We start from the raw sequence: 20,058 nt of genomic DNA, 5'->3' as shown, positions 1-20,058 counted from the left end.
GCAACAGGCTTGGCAAGTTCTTATTTGCATCTATACAATATGCTTGGGAAATATGGAAATGATCTTTGCCTTAAGTGCAATGCTCACAAACACTCTGAGCTTCCAGACATTTATATAAAAAATTTAAAGTTAGCTAGCTATTTTATAGTAAATATTACCAATCAGTATGCAAGCTGCCTATGAATTTTGTAAGAATTATTTCAAATGTTAAAATATTCTGATACTTTATATATAATGTTTTATATATTATGAAGTAGTAATGGCTAAAATAGCAGGTCTCTTATTATGTTAATGTGACTTAGGAGTCTGCAAACACTGAGCTTAGGACCCGATCTTATATTACTGTGTCTTGACATAAGTTGGAACATTCGTTGTAGAAGGTGTTGCTGTTTGTGTTTTCAGGATAGAGCTATAAACAATGTGTTCTGAAACCCATTGCTTAAAAATGTGTGGGGTTTCCTTTTGTTTTCCCCTGCTGCAGGTGTGATGGACAGGTAGCAGAAGATTTCACTTTGATATCAGGGAATCAGAATGACTGAGTGCTTCCTGCCTCCCACTAGCAGCCCCAGTGAACATCGTCGGGTGGAACACAGTGGGGGTCTTGCTCGTACTCCCAGCTCTGAAGAAATCAGTCCTACAAAATTCCCTGGATTGTACCGCACCGGTGAGCCTTCACCACCTCATGACAGCTTGCATGAGCCTCCAGATATAGTATCTGATGATGAAAAGGAGCATGGGAAGAAGAAAGGAAAATTTAAGAAGAAAGAAAAAAGAAGTGAGTAGGCAAATTCTCTTATTTCATGCTTATAATTCCTCTTTCTTTCTTTCTCTCTCAAAATTGCCTAGTATTCCCAGTGGTTTTTTAAAACTTGTTTAGGCACTAAGGAAAGGAAAGGCACTAAGGAAATTAACTGGTGCAAACAGGCTTTGTGCAATACCTGTTCCTGTTACAACAAACCCCACACCATAACCAAGAAATGGGTTTGGTTTTTCTTGCACAGATACAGGTGCCAAACACATGCCCAGAATTACTAATAAACGTGTTTATGTAAAACCTTTAACGATGCATTGGTAATTGCCTGGCATGGGATTCTTCTAATCTCTTTATCTGTTCACGTTCTAAGTGGAGGGTTCCAAGTGTATTTCCAAACAGATGCTTTTTGAAGTTGTAGCTGAGTTGCTAGCTTAAATAAAAGTTTAAGTTTGACCTGAAATTCATAGTTATAAATTTGGAAGAATCGGTTTCAACAACTTTAACCTTTTTCCCTTATGTCTCCCGTACTCAGGGTTTGCTGTTATTACCATCTCAAGTTTTCACGTGCATACTGCACCGTTATTTGAGGAGCAATAAAATCTCTATCCTTTTTTTCTCTAGCTTCTCAGTTTAGTCTGATCATGTAGTTTCCTCCAGCAGTGCCAAAGTATTATTGCACAGGTCAAAAATGTATAAGCCATTGTCAAGATCTGAATTTACTAGAGCTGACAGAGTAAAGGTTAGAAGTAAAGCTTTTGACTGTAGAATCCATTCTTTGTCAGTGTATCAGTGTCCAGATCAGAAGTTTTCATTTAAAAAGCATACCCCTCCTCCAAAACAGCAGAAGAGATATCTTACTTCCTGCCTTTACATTTGTGCAAAAAATTTTGGAAATATGAAATAGTTTTTATTGAATAGTTTTTCTACATATTCTGAAAGAACCAAGCACTTGAAAATACTAAGCTGATACTGAGCACTTTCGGTACCAGAAAGGTCCTTACTGTCCCAGTCCAACCTAAATATCACAGCCCAAATGCCGGTACTTTCTTAACTGACATTTGTTTTGGCAAACCTCTGATGGCTGGAAGTTCTGGATGCCAGTGTACCTTGCTACTTCTTATATGTGACATTTGGAAAATCAAAAACAATGAGGCAGCCCCAATATTCTGTTAGAATTAATATGGTGTCTATTTGTAATACGCATGCACTTATTTAAATAATTACTTGTTAAGAATTTGCTGCCACTGCACTGCTTTTAATCAAGCCAGTTTCCCCGAGTACAGGAATTCTTTCTACCACAGTTTAGAAGGTCTGTTGTTATTTTAACTGAAGATTGTGTGCCTAAAGAATACTGTAACTCAAAAATATATTATCCTCAAGTTAAAACCAACAGTTTAAATTCCTACAGGTTTTAAGAAAAGTTATTCCTTAGGGTTTTCCTCCAATGTAAACAACATTATCCTAATACAGATTATTGGATTGGTGATGAAAATTCGTTATTGATTGGCTAGTTCTAAATTCAGGCTGTTAGGAGCTGGTTTTTTACTCTTTGCAAATCAGCTTTCTGTGACAATTCTGCATTAGACACCTTTAAATTTGGAATTGCTAGGGGTCAGCATTATACATGGTGTGGGTTTCTTTGTGGTGTTATTCGGCGTATTTCATGGTGATAGTCTAACTGAAGGCTGAAGAGGAAAAATGCTTCTTCAGCAAATACATGTGCACATTAGTACTGTAATGCTTTCTTCCACAAGAGATTACAGCACATTTTATAGCTGATGTAAAGCAAATTTTGGTCCTTAAAAGCAGCTTTAAAAGTATGAAAAATCCTCAGAAACACAAAAATGCAAAACATATGAAGAATCAAATTATGTCTTGCAGCTGTAATGTAAAAAGCATTCAGCATTTCTTAACCCTAATGTAAGTATGTCATATAATTGCCTGCCAGACAGAAAAGTAAGTTACATACAAAGCTTTCAGTACATCTCATGCAGTCCAAAAATGGTCATTATCATAAATACACCCTAAACAGACATTTTACTTATGTAAGTGACAAGGCTTCTTTACAGTTATAGTTGCTTAACATGGTTGATCTATTTAAGAGCTCCCCTTACAGCTTTGCCTTTTGTTATTCCTTCCATACTTTTGATTCTTCAGTTTCTACCACCTTCTGAATTCTGTTGCATGTGTTCAGATTGTTTCTTTTTACTTTTCTGGCTGCCTTCTTTGATTTTGGGCAATACACAACCTGCTATGGACATGTAATTTGGGGTATAAACAAATATAATCAAACATTTCAATGAGAAAAAGACAAGTGTTTACATTAAATTATGACAGAGTGAGTATTTGTTGATCTTACAATATTAGTGAATTAATGACAAGGTCATCCAAACTCCTGAAACTGTGTTTAACTTTAATCCTACAAAGATTTGGGGTTATTTTGATAATACTCTAAATGTAAACTTCAGAAATGCTTGAAGAGCAGGAGAGTACGTGGAGAGGATATGTGAAGCGTAAATATCCCAAGGTTACTCAGTTTTTCAGGTAAATCCTTTTTGCAAGAGTAATGTATTATGTATATAATGTATTTCAGTATTATCACCTATATCAAAAAGCATTTCTGTGAGCTAGCAAGGGATCTTTTTTCCTGTGTGGTTATTTTTCATGTTAGTGGCCATAACCTAGTAATACACAACAATTATCCTGGGGGAAAAGTGCTAAAAATGTTGGGAGATTATAGAAAGTTAAATGGAATATTGATTTTTCTGTGAAATGTCAACTGCTGGAAGAATATTTCAGCCACCAATTTTTATTCTCCACTCCTCTGTGACAGAGTGTTGTTTAGCTGTAGAGTTAAGATTAGGAGACTTGTTAGGGATTAAAATTAATTTTCTTTTTACTGAGATGGTTTTAACTCACATCTGTTCCCTGTCTCAAAACGTCCCTTGTCCCATCCGAGGACTTGTACTGTAGCAGCAGGAGAGCAAAACCATATCTTTTTTAAGCAGTAATGGTTTACATGAGACAGTGACCAGCATAATTGATTTTTGAATGTTTAACCACCTGTCAATAATCATGTGTTGATAAAGTAATAAAATACAGTTTCTTGCAAAATAAAATGGTCAAAAGCAATACTGAAGAAGAAAAGCTATTCTGCCCATTAGAATTTCTGTAGCTAGAGAATCTGTATGTAGTAGATCTTACTCTGCTTATTCATTTTCCTTCTGAGTTTGATACCATTGGGTGAAATGCATTCAGTACATAACTAGGGTTTTTTTGTTTATAATAATTTTCATTATCTTTATATAATTCTTGGGGAAAATGGAGAATTGGTTGAATTGTAAACTAAACTGTCTTGTGAAAGGACAGCAGTATGATTGGTATGAACTCTTCTTAATTTTTCAGGAAATCTTTTTGAAGACTGAATCCCTAATATGTTGGGTAGTGGGAACAGTTCCCGTATGTTCTTTTGGGATGTAGATGAGAGCTGAAATAGGCTACTGTTAACTTGGGGACCTGCTCCACACAATCTTTGGTCCCCAATTGGATATTAACCTTTATCCTCTTCCCCCGAGTTGCTTGCCTTGTGTGGAGTTCTGGCAACCTGCAACTTTTGGCTAGGGTGCTGCCAGGTGGAAGATAGCAGCCTGTTCTCTCATCTTGAAGGGATTTTTCTCCAGATTAATTTCTGCTTAGAGATGTATCATCAATATGGATGTGTGACAACCAGGCCAAAGCTCCAATAGTATCCCCAGTAGTTCCTGGTAGAGCAATCACATGATAAGTTGTCCCTGTGCTTATGATCCTTCATTTCTGTGCAGTGTGCTAGTGGAGATGGATTCCACAGTCACAGTGCGTGCTGCGTGTCTATAGGGGCAGGTCTGCTGGAAACTGTAAGGAACCCAAGTTCATTGTGCATCCATGTCTGCCTTACTGTTTTATTTAGAAATTGTATACAAGCTGATGGCAAATCTTCTGACAAATTGAAATTAGGTGGCTAATGCTAACATTGCACATCAGTTCATATAGTCATATTTGACTTACTAATTCTTCCATATGTAAAAGTGACCCATGTTTTCTTTCAGTGAACTAATCACAGGGGCAAAAATCAGATGTAGAGGTCTAAATGACTTAAAAACTCTTCAGAGACCTGATGCACAAAATGTTTCTTGTGGTAGGTGGGTTTGATAAGTTGCAGTTCTACATAACGCAGCCCTCTGTTAACAGAAAATGCTGTAGCGTGAATTTATAGCTTCATTGTGAAAGTGCAGAAAATGAGAAGTATTCCCAAGTGGTCTCACTCCATGACAAAGCTTTTCAGCCTGTAAGTTAAATCTTTCCAGAGTAACGCTGGATTTTTATTTTCTTTTAATTTTTAAAAGGGGTTTTCATAATTTTCAGTAAGGTAAGAACTGTATTTGCAACATCACATTTAGAAGAACTGCAACAAAGGCATTCAATAATGCATGCTTGTGGAAGGTGTAACCAAGCCTGAGCAGGGAACTGGCAGGTAGTGCAGGTGTTACGCCAACAGAATTGGAGTATTTATTAAATTGGTACTGGTCTCCTAGAGGTGCAAGAAGTTGTCATTGGCAGACATTAGAGTGATGAGAAAATGCGACTGTTACTACGAGAGGTCTTGAGGAAACAGTGAACAGAAATACCAGTTTACTGATAGTAATACCTAGTGGGTAACAGTAGGTAATACTTCTTTCCACATTTAAAACTACACAATTTGCCAGGTGCTTTTGATATTTTTTTCCTGTATAAATGTAGTTTATTTGTTTTTCAATATATTATTTCACTGGTGAAAGGAATACAGTAATTTTATTACCAGAAGTATGAAAAGAAAATGGGGCTACTTAGAGAGACATACAATCTCCCTCTTGGTATGGTGGGAGATTCTCTGTCAATCTGTAATGAATAGATGTTTCTAAACTTAATTGAGTTATGTTACTGAGACAAATTAAAATGGGCTAGATTTGTATTTGACTCGCTCCTGAAGTCAAGACACAGCAGTTTCAGTATTGTGCTCTTGCTGTTGTTACATTGCCACAGATCTAGAAGTGCACTGAGGTTTGTGTGGCAACATGGAGTGTTGACACACGTAAGGCAGGTGCTCTGTTTGGTGGTGAAGGCAACCTCCAAGCTTGGTCCCCTGTGCAGAGCCAGAGGACACGCTGACACTATCCCTCGTGTGTGTGGGGGAAACCTGTGCTGTTTGACTGGGAGCTGCTACAGCCACCCAGCAGGAAAGATTGAGGGCACGTTGATTGTTCTGGACTCTGGTGAAGATTTGGCTTTCTGTTTGGAAATTACATCTGTGAACCCCATCTTGAAGCTCGGTGCCATCTCATTCTCACAAAACACAATGGTGATGTGTGCTCCTCCTTGTCCCATCGCTGGTGTATCGGCATTTCTGTGCATATCAGAGTGAGATTTGAATCCTGTGTTTATGCACTGCAGGTTTTCTTACCTGTTTCTGGTTTTAATTTGCAAAAATAACAAATGATGGTATAGCTAGTAAACTGGGAGGATGAGACCTGGTTGCAGGTTGTCCTCTGGTTAACATTTGCATTTTTCTATTAAAATTCACTTGGACAGGAACAGTGCTACAGTCTTGCTCCACCTTCGATGGAAGTGCCTGTTTGGTAGTCCTAGGGAAGCCTGCAGGATGGGAGGGGTGAGCTGGTCAAACAATTGTAATTCTTTTATGACAGTTCCATGCTTTAATACATTTCTTATATTTATTTGACTATTAAAAGCTACATTTGACAAAGCAGCCAAGGAGGCTACAAAATACAGACAGCTCCTTGGATGTGCTGAAATAACGCTGAGAAACTCTCAGATTAGTATAGTTTAGAATTGAAAGAATAAAAGACTGAATGTCCCCTGGTTCTTTTGCATGAGATCTTTCACCTGTAAAAATGCCAGCCTATAATCTCATCCATGCTGCTGAAGACCTGGACCTGCTGGAGCGTGATCAAAAATGATCAGAGGGCTGGAACACCTCTCCTATGAAGAAAGGCTGACAGAGTTGGGGTTGTTCAGCCTGGAGAAGAAAAGGCTCCAGGGAGATCTTACCGTGGCCTTTCAATACTTAAAGGGGGCCTGTAAGAAAGATGGGGACAGACTTTTTAGCAGGGCCTGTAGCAACTGGACAAGGGATAATGATTTTAAACTAAAAGGGCAGATTCAGACTAGATATGAGGAAGAAATTCTTTTACAGTGAGGGTGGTGGAATGCTGGCAGAGGTTTCCCAGAGAGGTGGTAGAAGCCCCATCCCTGGAAACATTCAAGGGCAGGTTGGACGGGGCTCTGAGCAACCTGATCTAGTAGAAGATGTCCCTGCTCGCTGCAGGGATGTTGGACTAGATGACCTTTAAAGGTCCCTTCCAACCCAAACCATTCTATGACTCTGTGCTCTCTTTTATAATCTAAGAGGGTCATTTTCCACCACTGGGAACTATTCACGCAGGAAGAGCGCTTGGCTGTTGTTGTGCTTCCTCATTCGGGCAGAGGCACTGCCTGTAGGTAGTGGAAGAGGCTTGAGGGATCTGTATAATGGGGGCTTCACACTGAAGCAAGAACTTGCTGCCCACTACCCTGGGGAGCCTGGCTGGGGCAAATGGCATGTGCAATGTCTTTGTTGACCAGGTTTCAGGCTTACTTTTCTTATATGAGGCACTGTGTTTGTAACATCACAATTAATTGACTCGGAATTTGCATTGGGTTTGGTTGTGGGTTGTTTTTTGTTGGTGTGGGTTTTTGTTCTTTTTTGTAATCCACCTTTAAAAAGCATTTCCTTGTTCTTGCCTGAAGGATGGGCAGGGCTAGCTGCAGAGGCGTCCTTGGTAAAAGAACTGGTGCATGTTTTAGACGGCACTTGGTGTTCTGCTGCTGAAACAGTGCACTCCACTCAGGGACTCGTTTGACAGTCTCACGTGTGCTGTCTAAGGCAAATATGTAACTTCCCTGACAGGTATTGTGCTGGTGTTACTGGAACTGTTCTGTTTGTCTAGTGGAAAAGTAAGTGTGCTCAGGCTTTTTTTTTTTTTTTACTTTCTTGGTATTTGATTTGAGGCTGAAACTTTATTAACTTCATACTTATCTTAAAATTCATTCTGGAAAGGGATTGGGGAGTTAAGTGGCTGAAGTTTAGTTTGTTCTTAATAGAAGTTTGTTAGACTTCTGTGTATGTAGTAGATGATCCTTAACAGCAACTCTTATACTGTTGATTACAGGAACTGTTGCCAGGCAGTTGTTTTTATTTTGCATTTCCTTGACTATTAGATGGGAAACTAGCCCATAAGATGGACATTGCCATTATGAGTAAGTATATAAAGTCTTAATTGTTTAGATCGTTCAGGAGCTGTGTGGTTTATCTTTGATGTGATTATGCAACTTTGATTTAATCCTTGTCCACTTAATTGTGCAACAAGTAAAGAAAACCTGAAGAGTCAGGCAGGTGCTGTTTTATAAATCATGTGGCTTCTTCTCTCTCCTCCTTACATATTACTTCTTGTTCTCTCCCCGTTATCGTATGCTATCTAGAAACTAAACAGACTTACAGCTGTCCTTTTGCCTTCTCCTCCTTTGCCTACTAGCGGAAGGTTATGCTGCATTTCAAGAGGACAGTTCTGGTGATGAAGCTGAAAGTCCTTCCAAGTTGAAGCGGTCCAAGGGAATACATGTCTTCAAGAAACCCAGCTTTTCCAAAAAAAAGGAAAAGGATTTTAAAATAAAAGAGAAACCCAAAGATGAAAAACACAAGGAAGAGAAACATAAAGAGAAGAAGTCAAAAGACTTAACTGCAGCAGATGTTGTAAAACAGTGGAAAGAGAAGAAGAAAAAGAAAAAGCCAATTCAGGAGACAGAGATACCTCAAGTGGATGTTCCCAGTCATAGACCCGTGTTTGGCATTCCTTTGTCTGATGCAGTAGACAGGACCATGATGTATGATGGCATCCGCCTGCCAGCAGTTTTCCGTGAATGTATAGATTACGTAGAGAAGTATGGCATGAAATGTGAAGGCATCTACAGAGTTTCAGGTACTCTGGACACACTGACATGCAGGTTCCTAAGGTCTTTACTTGCAATTTTCTTAGTATTTTACCATTTTTGACACCTAGAGACTCTGTTTATAGCTGCATTAACTTTAATTATCCAAAAGATAATCAGTTAGCTAAAGTTAAGCAAACCCATAGGTCTGAAGTATCAGAACTGTCATCGGCTGGAGGACCTCTCCTATGAGGACAGGCTGAGAGAGTTGGGGCAGTTCAGCCTGGAGAAGAGAAGGCTCCGGGGAGATCTTATAGGAGCCTTCCAGTACCTGAAGGGGCTACAGGAAAGCTGGGGAGGGACTTTTTATAAGGGCAGGTAGTGACAGAACAAGGGGAAATGGCTTTAAACTGGAAGAGGGGAGGTTTAGATTAGATATTAGGAAGAAATTCTTTACTGTGAGGGTGGTCAGACTGTGGAACAGGTTGCCCAGGGAAGCTGTGGATGCCCCCTCCCTGGAAGTGTTCATGGCCAGGTTGGATGGGGCTTTGAGCAACCTGGTCTAGTGGAAGGTGTCCCTGCTGATGGCAGGGGGATTGGAACTAGATGATCTTTAAGGTCCCTTCCAACCCAAACCATTCTCTGGTTCTATGAACTAAGTTGCTAATATGGTGGTACTGCTTAGTGGCAGTAAAAATACACTTGTTTGGCCTTTTGTGATAGGATGGTAATGATGAATAAAATGTGTTAGTATGGCCAGCTTGTATTTTTTCACTTCTGCGTTAGAAATACAATACTGGTTGATTCCAGAATCAAAGATGAGATATAACCATTTGATTACTTAAGCATCCCACTAAATTGCTTTTTCCAGTTACTTCCATTGTATGATTTTTTCCCCTAAAAACATATTTTCTTTGAGCAAATGCAGTAGTAAGCAGAAAATACAAGTTTCACTAGTTAAGCTTAGCAACAGCAGGCCCATTAACCATGGCAGTTGCGTAGTACCAGCTCACATAGATGAAACATCAGTTTTAGTCGCGTTAAGCAAAACAGTCCCTTTATTTGTGAACTGCATCTGCCACGTAACTTGTGTAAGTACTTCTGTGGGCACGTTTGAAGGAGCGAGAGAAAGTGAGAAAAGGAATTTGAGGAAAAGCCTTTGAAACAAGTTGCCTAGCACTGTAAAACAGTAATCAAACGATTTTAAAGGCTTCATTATGCTGTCTTCATGCTGCTGATCTGCGTGGTATTCGGTAGGCATGCAGAAATACCGCAGCAGCTGAAGCAGTTTCTCCATCTTCCCTGTGGGAACATTCGGGGTGTGTGTGTTTTCAAGACACGATGTGTTGGGAATTTCACGAAGGTGTTTTCTGTAAAGCAGTTTTGACGTTTGGACTCTCTAGGTGTTCCCCAGTGCAACAGCACCCTCTTGTGTGTGTAAGATTGTTTAAACTGAGAGCTTAACGACGTACCGGACATTGTCTGGGCTAAATTCCTTGGACCTGAAACTGAGCGTGTTTTCCCTGGCAGGTACCATGGGCCGAGCGCAGCCAGTGTCGCTGAGCGTGTATGAGCCGAGCCATGGCAGCGCATTAAGTTGGTGTAACTCAAGTGGGTGTTTGAGCTTTAGGAATGAAATTTCCCCGAGTTTGGGAAGATTGGAATGTCACTGAGTTATAAAAACACCTTACAGAAAATCCTGGCTGGGTTGAATAATTACATGAACACACTTTTATTCATGCAGTGCCTCAAATCAAGACTCCTGCATAAGATTCCTCTGCTGAAGAGGGCCAGCTGGAAATGTGGAACCTAAAAAGTGTGGGTTTTGTTTTGACAGAGGAAAGCTGTTATAGGTAGAACTTGTTGCACAGTATTTGAGTTGATAACGCATTTGCTACTTGGCTGAGGGCTGTATAATTGAACAGCCTGAAAGACGCTGAATGCAAATACACAATTGCTCTTACATTCTCCTACCCTTCCTCACCCTATTTCACGTTCCTTGATGCAGGAGAATGCTGGCACCAGTTCTGATTCAGAACTTCAGCAGTACTGTGGTTTTGCTTCATAGTAGTAGTAAGTGCTTTTAGAAGCAGTGATCACATAATTTTGAGTGATTATTTTTAACTTTGTTGTGTGTGAATAATCTTTAAAAGGTATCCCTCAATTAGCTTAAATTGTAAGGAGATGTGAAATAAATGCATCTCAAAAAAAAAAAAAAGTTTAAATATAACTATTATACACTTGCAGTTGAAGATTTCTCTTAATTCTTGATCTAAATATTTTAAGGAATAAAATCAAAAGTTGATGAGCTAAAAGCAGCCTATGATCGAGAAGAATCACCCAACCTGGAAGAATACGAGCCCAATACAGTAGCCAGTTTGCTGAAACAGTACCTGCGAGAACTTCCTGAAAATTTGCTTACCAAAGAGCTAATGCCCCGCTTTGAAGATGCTTGTGGAAAGAGCACGGAAGCTGAGAAAGTTCAGGAGTGCCAGAGGCTGCTGAAAGAGTTGCCAGAGTGTAACCATCTCCTAATTTCTTGGCTGATTGTGCACATGGACCATGTTATTGCAAAGGAACTGGAAACAAAAATGAACATCCAGAATATTTCCATAGTGCTCAGCCCTACTGTCCAGGTACGTGCACCACACAGCAAGTGGTAGAGCAGAACCTCAGCCCAAGGAAGATTTCTTTGTAGGAATTGCCTTGCAGGCAGGAATCGGGTATTGTCTGATACAGCTAAGCTGAAGTACAGCTTCTCTTGAGAGCCTGTAAGGGGGAAAGGGGGAACAAGACTTTCTGAATGTGATCTTGCACACTATGGGTCTGATATCCGAGTTGTTATGAGAGCATTACAAAGCCTGCTGTCAGGGTTTTAATTCTGCTGTGAACAGAGGTAATTTAATGTTGAATTTGTCCAATAATTCATGCAGATACACAGTGTCTGTGGGTTTGTGATTCAGTGATAACTCGGTGAAGACTATATCATTGCTTAATTTTAATATCGAGCCAAACAACCCTGTCATGCAAATAGACGTTCCTGGTGCAGAATGACTTGGGTATAATGGCTTTGGTGTCTGCGGTCAAATTGCTGGGGAGAAAAAAGGACTTAGTTTTCCAGTAAGATTTAGTGGTTTCTGGATTTATTAATTCCTTAATAAACATCTTGGAAATACTTAATTTAAATTTACAGCTCAGAATTAGTCTTGTTGATAATGGAAACATGGTTTTACTGGGTATGGGTCTTCTAGAGGAAAACCCACACTGTAGAAAAGCTTGGGTTTATTATTAAGGGACTAGATGCAGGCCCAGTAGCAAAAGGGCTCAGTATTATTCTCAGTTACTTTGCTGTGCCAGACACCTTCTAGCTAACAAGAGAAGTAACAGTGTAGAACAATACAGGCCCAGTCATGCTTTGTTGTTAAGTAAAATGCAGGTAGGGACAGAACTCTAATTTTTCTTTCAGGATAAATTTTTGAATTTTAATGGAAGATAGAGTATCAAAATAAACACTTGCTTCTGTCTCATGTTAAAACAAGTAATACAGTAGCAGCTCCTTTCAGACTAATTTTTCTACTATATTAAATCATCTGAGAGAGAAGTTGTAGAAAATATTTCAGAGGTTTTGGGAGGAGACAGAAGACAGCCAGTAACCAGCCACAGTGCAGTGTGGTTGGTGTTGCCTCTTACCTATTGCTGCCACTACCTACCTTTACGTGAGTAAGAAGAGATTTAATGCATTTCTGTATCTACCAGTGATGGAAATAATTGTGATAGGTCAATACGTGAAAACTGTGAGCGTAGCATGAAAATGCCTCGCATACACAGGTAAGGAGAGACAGTGAAGTGATGCCTTGAGGCCAGCACTGGGTTGTTTTTAATTCAGATTTTAATCTCTTAGGACAAACTAACATGACTGTGACTCACAGGAAGGCATACTGAAAGCTGTTCTGTTTCTGGAGAAAGATTGTATGCTTCACAGACAAAGATGATGTGAATAAATCAGCTTAACCAATATTTTGTCTGTCCTTTCTTTGCAGATCAGCAACCGTGTCCTGTATGTATTTTTTACACATGTTCAAGAGTTCTTTGGGAATGTGACGCTGAAGCAGGTGACAAAACCTCTTCGCTGGTCAAATATGGCAACGATGCCAGCACTTCCAGAAACACAAGAAAGCATCAAAGAAGAAATCAGGCGGCAGGTTGGCAGTTACTTCAGTGTTTTTCTGTTTATCTTTGCCCTGGTTTTTACACATTCAGTAATAATTCCCACAAGCTTATAACGTACTCTTTAATTCTACCACAACTGTCCTGTCAGTGGAGACTACTGGAAAGAGACTGGTGATATTCTTGCCCCTTTCATGTGTGGAAAGTTGTTACAGTCTTGTGACGATTATAGCTGTGTCTTTTGTGGATTGCATTGCTCTGTAGTTCAATATTTTTATCGTAGGAGGAGAGTTAGGAGATGTTAGAGTGTGGTTTCTTTAATGTTGCTCTTCAGCTAGTTCTAGACCACGTGCTGAATGTATGTTAACACTTGTTGTTGGTTGACCTGTCAAGCTTTGCAAACCAGAACTCCAAGCTTGTTGCCACAAAGCCAAAAAGATTTTTCTTTTCAGGCTGCCCTGCTGTGATATATTAAAGACACTCATTTCTTTGCCAATATTTCTAGGAGTTCCTACTGAACTGTTTACACAGAGACTTGCAGGCAGGGATAAAAGACTTATCCAAAGAAGAGAGACTCTGGGAGGTGCAAAGAATTTTAACAGCTCTTAAGAGGAAACTAAGAGAAGCTAAGAGACAGGTGGGTAACTTTTCTGTTTATTGGCCAGACATCTAACTCATGGATCCCTGACTTGTGACAAGGCAGAGGCACCCAGTCAGATCAAACCACATTTCAGTCTTTTTACTGCAGATTTTTTTCATCTTCACTTTACCCGGCTGAGGAGCAATTGCATTTTCAGGTTAGCTGACTATCCCTGGGGGCAGCAAGATCTCCATACTCCTTCATAGCTCTTTACCAAAAAAAAAAAGTATGATTAAAACCTCAGTGTTTGACAGAGCATGTATTCATTATATACTTAAAAGTGTGTCCAGGAGTACCAAGAGGAATTACTGGAAGACTCAAGGTTAACAAACTTCAGAAGCAGTTTTTTTAAATTGTCATCTGTGCCAGAGAAGGGAGAGACCTTGCTGAAAACTTCCAAGACAACTGAGATGGCAGTTCTGAATTTGGAAAATAATGTGTTAAAAAAAAATCATTTTTACAGTAAATACAGTGACTGTGGAAGCTGTCCTTTTAAAAATGGTTCTCTTTCTCTGGTAGGAGTGTGAAACAAAGATTGCACAAGAAATTGCTAGCCTCTCAAAGGAGGATGTCTCCAAAGAAGAAATGAATGAGAACGAAGAAGTTATAAATATTCTGCTTGCACAGGTAGGTGGCAGGCCCTCACCCGTTTGCTGCTGTTTCCTTGTTCCATAGCTTTCAGAAATATTAAACACTTTTTGGTTGCTTCTAATACAGTGGGAGACTGAAGGCTTAAAGAGATCTCTCTGTCCATTAAAATACAAGGCTTTGTTTTAATGGTACGTGAAGTAGGGAAGGAACGCTGACTGCAGGAGTGAACCCAAAGCTGAGTAGACTCTTAACAGCGGAAAGGAGACACTGTGCAACAACAACAACAAAGAGTAGCCTTTGTTGTTAATGTACTTAGAAGGCACTTCCAAATCGAACCAGTTTTAATACCGCTAACTTTTTCTGCTGATCAAAGGAAGTAAGGCAACTATTTTGGCTTTTTTTGCCTTCCTTTGCTTCCCTCAGTAGCTTTAATCTTCTCTCCACTGTCCTTTCCTCCTTAGATTAATCTTCAAAGATGTGTTTTATAATTCAGGTTTTGTAGTTATTTTACTGGTTAGCCAGAACTTTCCCCTGTGATTTGAGGGAATAGGCAGCCAAACACGACAGAATTTGGTGCGTCATCTCCACAACTGTTCAGAACAGCAATCGTCTTGAGGATTCAGAACAGACATCGTTGGTTTTGAACTTACATTTGCTTTGAGGTCTTGATGAATCAGAGTTCAAAGCAGACATGCTAAGCACTGCTACTGAAAGTATTTCAGAGAACAGCATCATCTCTTACTTACTGTATGTTCCTGTAGAAAATTAAGTCAAGGCTTTAAGAGAACTAACTGATCATTGCAGGAGAATGAGATATTAACAGAACAAGAAGAACTGGTGGCCATGGAGCAGTTTCTGCGGAGACAGATTGCCTCGGAGAAGGAAGAAATAGATCGCCTTCGAGCAGAAATAGCTGAAATACAAAGGTAAAAGGGAGACTGCTTATGTCAGAGCCCTCCCCCCCCTGCTCCGGGCGAGCACTCTTTGATTAAAAGTAGGTATATGTTCTTCTGAAATAATACTGTAAACTACACTTAAAAGCTCACCCTATGAGCATGACAGTTGAAAGCCACCTCTCTTTATTGAAATCTCAGCAACTTTGGACATTTCAGTTTATTTTCTGTTGGTGTAACTATGAAATTATCATCTAAAGGAAGTGAGACCCTCTGCATTAAAAAAAATCCCCCTAGGAAATCACTGGTTTATTAAATTAAGCTTTGAAAGGAAATGCTGATTTTGTTTTTAAAACTGTTTGAGATTACTCAGTGGATGTAGGTTAACTAACTCTTTTACACTGCCACAGTTGTGGCACGCTGGAAGTGTTTCAGTCAGTTTGTCGTTGCTCTTTCAGTCGCCAGCAGCACGGCCGAAGTGAAACCGAGGAATATTCTTCCGAGAGTGAAAGTGAGAGTGAAGATGAGGAGGAACTGCAGGTCATCCTGGAAGACTTGCAGAGGCAGAATGAGGAACTGGAGGTAAGGTTTGAGTCTAAGTATTAATGGGTACTCTTCTCCTTAGCGGTTACTTGATTTAGTCTGTGCAGAGACGTTTGCACGTGTGCAGAGTGGTGGTTGTGCATCAGTTTGGCCTGCGCGTATATAACCCACGTGCTGTTTTTAAATCACACGTTGCTGTCTGCGTTAGCAGCAAAGCTTCCCAGTGCAATGCGAAATGGCGCCCCTCGTGACAGCAGTTCTTTGGCAGAAGGACCCCTGACATTTGTTTTCCTTACTTAAAAGATAAAGAACAATCACCTGAACCAAGCGATTCACGAGGAGCGAGAGGCCATCATAGAACTGCGAGTACAGCTCCGACTGCTGCAGCGAGCTAAATCAGAGCAGCAGGTGCAGGAAGAAGAGGAGCCAGAAAAACGCGGGGGTGTTTCTCAGCAGCAAAGAGACAGTGTCCTGGAGACAAAAGCAGCCAAAGAGCAGCCAAAAGCAAGCAAGGAGCAGCAAGTCAAGCCATCGCCAAGTAAAGACAGGAAAGAAACTCCAATTTAATCCGGCTCCTTGGATATGCATAAAATCAACTGAACTGTGCAAATTACTGTAATTTGAGTCAAACTGCACAAATTATTGCTGGCTGTGTACATTCTGTAAAGAAAATTTTCTTCTAAGCCCTGGAGACTTTTGTCTCCAATACTTGTGGCTTCTACTCATCAGACTCAGGTGAGTTTGGAGAAGCCAGAAGAGTTTTCCAGTTAGTATCAGATTATTTCAAGACTGGTTTCCTTCAGGTGATTAAAATAATTCAGTAACAGTTTTATTTTAAACCAAAATCATTATTTACATTCATTGGAGCAGAATTGGAAGATCTCATTTTCAGTAAATAAAAACCCACCCACACTTACTAATTATTTGCCTTGTCAATCTATTCATCCTCATTCACCATTATTCTGCTTATTAACCTAGTCACTTCTTGCTTGTGCCTTTGATACCTTTCTGATGCAGATTATATACAAGGGAGCTTTAAATTTATTCTGGGTTGGCTGAAAAGTTGGGAGACTGCGGGGTATCGTGTTTACCTAACATGCCCTTAAGCTTCATTTTTGTTCTGAGATGTACTGAATAAATGTAAAAACTTGAGAGATGTTATTTATGTCCCTGTATGATGGGAACGTTCATCAAGAGCTGTTCATGTCGTAGCGATGGAGGTAGCCCATCTGCTCATTGATAACCCACCGTCACCACACCTGTAGAGAGACAGGCTGCGTTCACACTACTGCCATCTAGCCCAGGAGCTTTTTCTTCATCCATTTGAAATGTTTCAGTCCCTTGGAGAAAGCCACTGATGGACGCTTTCAGCAGTGATGGGGAAGGGTTATATCACCTCAGATAGATCTGCCCGACCAAGCACTATGGCATTTCCCCTCTGCAGAAATGCAGGTCACTCGTGCTTTCCAAGTAAGCCTGAAGAACGATGCCAGGGGGAGGCTCTGGGGGTTCAGCAACAGCCTCTTCTTGGGTATTTAAAAAAAAGGCAGCAAAACCAACCCCCACCACCTGGGACTTGCTTTTGGGTTGGCTGTTTTACTGCTTCTGTCCCCTGAAAGCCTCCAGCCATGCTGGCATCTGAGGGCCATTTAATGTTTCAGATACAGTCATGAGAGTCATCCATCAATTCACAGATAGACAGCAAACTCCACAGAGTGCGTAGAGGCTATCTTATTTTTTAATCTGGATATTTATTTTCGGCACCTGTTGGATGTGGTTGTATTCCTTATCTATTGCACTGTTGTGAATCATTGGCCATGATTTGATTTTTGTACAAATAATGCTTTGATATGTTATAGAAAACAGCATAGTATTTTTTTAAAATTTGGGGAAAAAAGTTTATAAACACAGAAAATGTGATCAGATTACAAATGTAAACTAAAGCATTCTCCCTTGCCTTCATTACATACATTTTATATTTGCTGGCAATATTTAAACCTTTTTTTTTCTGTTGTTTAATTCACACTAATTCCTATTGAATTGTCATGGATTTTTCTAATGTTCTTCAGACAAATCTCTTAATACTGGTTAACTTTTATTTTGTTAGGATTGTATTTATCAAGCAAATAAATTCAACAGCCATTTGAAAGTAGTTTCTAGTTTATCTACTTCATAATATATAATACCTTTTTCTAATGCAAACAGTAGTTATTTTTCTTGGGTAGCTACCTGCAGGTGAGAGGTTTATAAGAAAAATGAATTCAGGCTTCCCCAACAGCTCTCCTCAAAGAACACTGTCTGCAATTGAATGTCAGAGAAAGCTTCCATAAGTCAGCTGAAAATCATGTTTAATTTGATCAAATTAAAGATTTTAAGGCTTTGCTTCTCTATTCCTACTAGAGATTCAGCTGCAAAGGTGAAAAGCACCTTTTTTATTCACATCATTACTTTCAACACACAAACACCGTTCTTCCTCATGCAGCCTTACAATGCAGTTGAAGTATAGCCCTTGAAGTCTTAAATGGAGGTGGAATTGCTGCTCCTGCAGTAATACAGCAACTGTAACCAGAAACAGAGTTTGAAAACACTGGAAAGGTGGTTCTTTGAAATTTTCTTTCACATTCTTTCAAATGATGCATCCAACAATAAACAGTTATTGATAAAACTCTCGTAGTTAACATCGTAAGTATGAGTCAACACTGGAGAAATCAAACACAGCTGACAGCGCTGAAGCCTGACAGCACCACTGCCCAGGAGCAGCTGCCTTGCTCCAGCCCCAGCAGGGTCAGGGTAACCTCCTCAAAGGGCTTTGGCTGCCCCTGAGGGCAGCAGCAGCAGCACCACCCCAACAGCAGCGTCTGTGGTGAGAAAGCCACCCTAACAGCGGTGATTTCAGAGACAGCAGTTGCAAATGATGAGACAGAAAAGCCAAGCCTAATTTCAAATGAAGTGGAGAGTAATTGCAATACTGAGTGTGATCTGAGTGTGCTGCTCAGATCACTTTATAAACTGCTTTATCAATCCCAAGTACCTTACAATAAAATCCGAGTGCTGCCATTCTCTGGCTGTTGCCCCCCACAGCGCCAGCAATGCCTGCACCACAGGCTGCCTCTCTTAGGTCCATACGTGCCCTGAATAACCGATTCATCTCAAAGTATCATTTAAATTGACTTGAAATGAGACTTTTTCCAACAACATACGGCTTGTAGGTGCTGAGTGAAGCAGCTGAACCTCTGTGAGACCCTCTGGACAAAATACCAGCCTGCCTTATCTCTACTGAAAGGAAGAAACAACAGGCCTGCAACGTTAACTCTGGTGTTCTGGACCTACCAAAACTTCTGTGACAGTTCGATGTGGCCCATCTGCTTTCCTCTTGAAAAATTTAAGTGTTTCCACCACGGAGCATTGCTTCAGAGAAGGGAAGGGGTGATGGGACAGGGGACAGCTACATTCCTTACTTGTTTTTATAGTCCTTTACAACACAGGCCTGGAACCGATTTTGTCAGATCAGTCAGAAACACAAAGGAGCAAGAAGCACCAGATAAGCGAGTCCCTGGGACTACGACAACAACATGAATTAGGACACAAACCTGGGTCTTGCCAGCAGCACGTTACTTGCATCTGAACTGGGAACCTGACAGCTTTTATACTTACTGAAATACTGTACGCTGACCAACTTCAGACATCTTGCACATGACGCGGGGCTTTTTCCTCCCCATAAAGTCCTTTCACTCTGGTAGCAGCCTGAAGTGAACTGCTACTGCCTGAATGGCTGAAGAGGGTGGGGTTTGGTTTTTTTTTTATTATTGAAAGATAAGAAAAAAAGCAAACAAAAAAACCCCTGATGAGCACTGCTCCTCTCAGATCAAATCCCCACCACAAGTCTAAAAACACCAGCAGCTTGCAGGAGTCCAGCCGGCCTTACACGTTTCCTGGGCTCTGCGATGTCCACATTAGGTTTCCAATGCTGGCTCAGCTTCGTTCTCATGGAAGCAGAAACCATCTGTTCTGGTAAGATTCTGAAAGGTTCCCTCTCCAGTGCAGGCAGGGACATTGAAAGTACTGCTGTGTCACACAGTCCTACAGGTAACCATCGGGGTTCCAGAAATCCCTCCTCCTTTATGGTGAAGATAAAGGATTGCTGTATAGGAAGCGTCCACCTCCATTCACTCATTCCAATACTGGCACTGGGGGGATTCGTTTTCACCTTTGTGTCCTGCCAGATTAATGAGCTAAGTCCAATTTTTAAAGTCTAGGTACTGAAGCCAATAATTTTACACCTGACCATGTAAGACTGTTCCCTTTAAATTAAAAATAAAATAAAATAAAGCAGTAACCTGAATCTCTGCCAAAAAGAGGTTTGACCAAGCTTAATCTGTCAAGGTTTTCATTTTTCAGCATGCACCTCTGACTCACAGCGCTTCATCTGCAGAGGCAAAAACGCCTCTTGCAGACCATATATGGCTTGT

The 20,058-nt window shown here is 40.4% G+C and overlaps 1 protein-coding gene across 1 annotated transcript; it reads left to right on the top strand.

Annotated features, from left to right (window-relative positions):
- The first annotated feature begins 480 nt into the window (after positions 1–480).
- RALBP1 (ralA binding protein 1) lies at positions 481–16,743 on the top strand. The gene is made up of 9 exons (XM_010178471.2): positions 481–775; positions 8,362–8,805; positions 11,042–11,391; positions 12,796–12,957; positions 13,428–13,559; positions 14,082–14,189; positions 14,958–15,079; positions 15,505–15,628; positions 15,893–16,743. The coding sequence occupies exons 1-9, from the start codon at positions 532–534 to the stop codon at positions 16,154–16,156; spliced, it is 1,950 nt and encodes a 649-aa protein (XP_010176773.1). The 5' UTR covers positions 481–531; the 3' UTR covers positions 16,157–16,743.
- Positions 16,744–20,058: the final 3,315 nt, after the last annotated feature.

This window comes from Antrostomus carolinensis, unplaced genomic scaffold, assembly GCF_000700745.2.
Source record: "Antrostomus carolinensis isolate BGI_N321 unplaced genomic scaffold, ASM70074v2 scaffold42381, whole genome shotgun sequence".
NCBI lineage: Eukaryota > Metazoa > Chordata > Aves > Caprimulgiformes > Caprimulgidae > Antrostomus > Antrostomus carolinensis.
Note: the sequence above shows the minus strand (reverse complement) of the source record. Positions and strands in the feature narration are given on the sequence as shown.

Coding starts and splice junctions, on each gene's coding strand:
- RALBP1 (XM_010178471.2), top strand. CDS start 532: ATGACTGAGTGCTTCCTGCCTCCCACTAGCAGCCCCAGTGAACATCGT. Junction 11,392..12,795: donor TGCTCAGCCCTACTGTCCAG/GTACGTGCACCA, acceptor CTTTCTTTGCAG/ATCAGCAACCGTGTCCTGTA. Junction 15,080..15,504: donor GAAATAGCTGAAATACAAAG/GTAAAAGGGAGA, acceptor TTGCTCTTTCAG/TCGCCAGCAGCACGGCCGAA.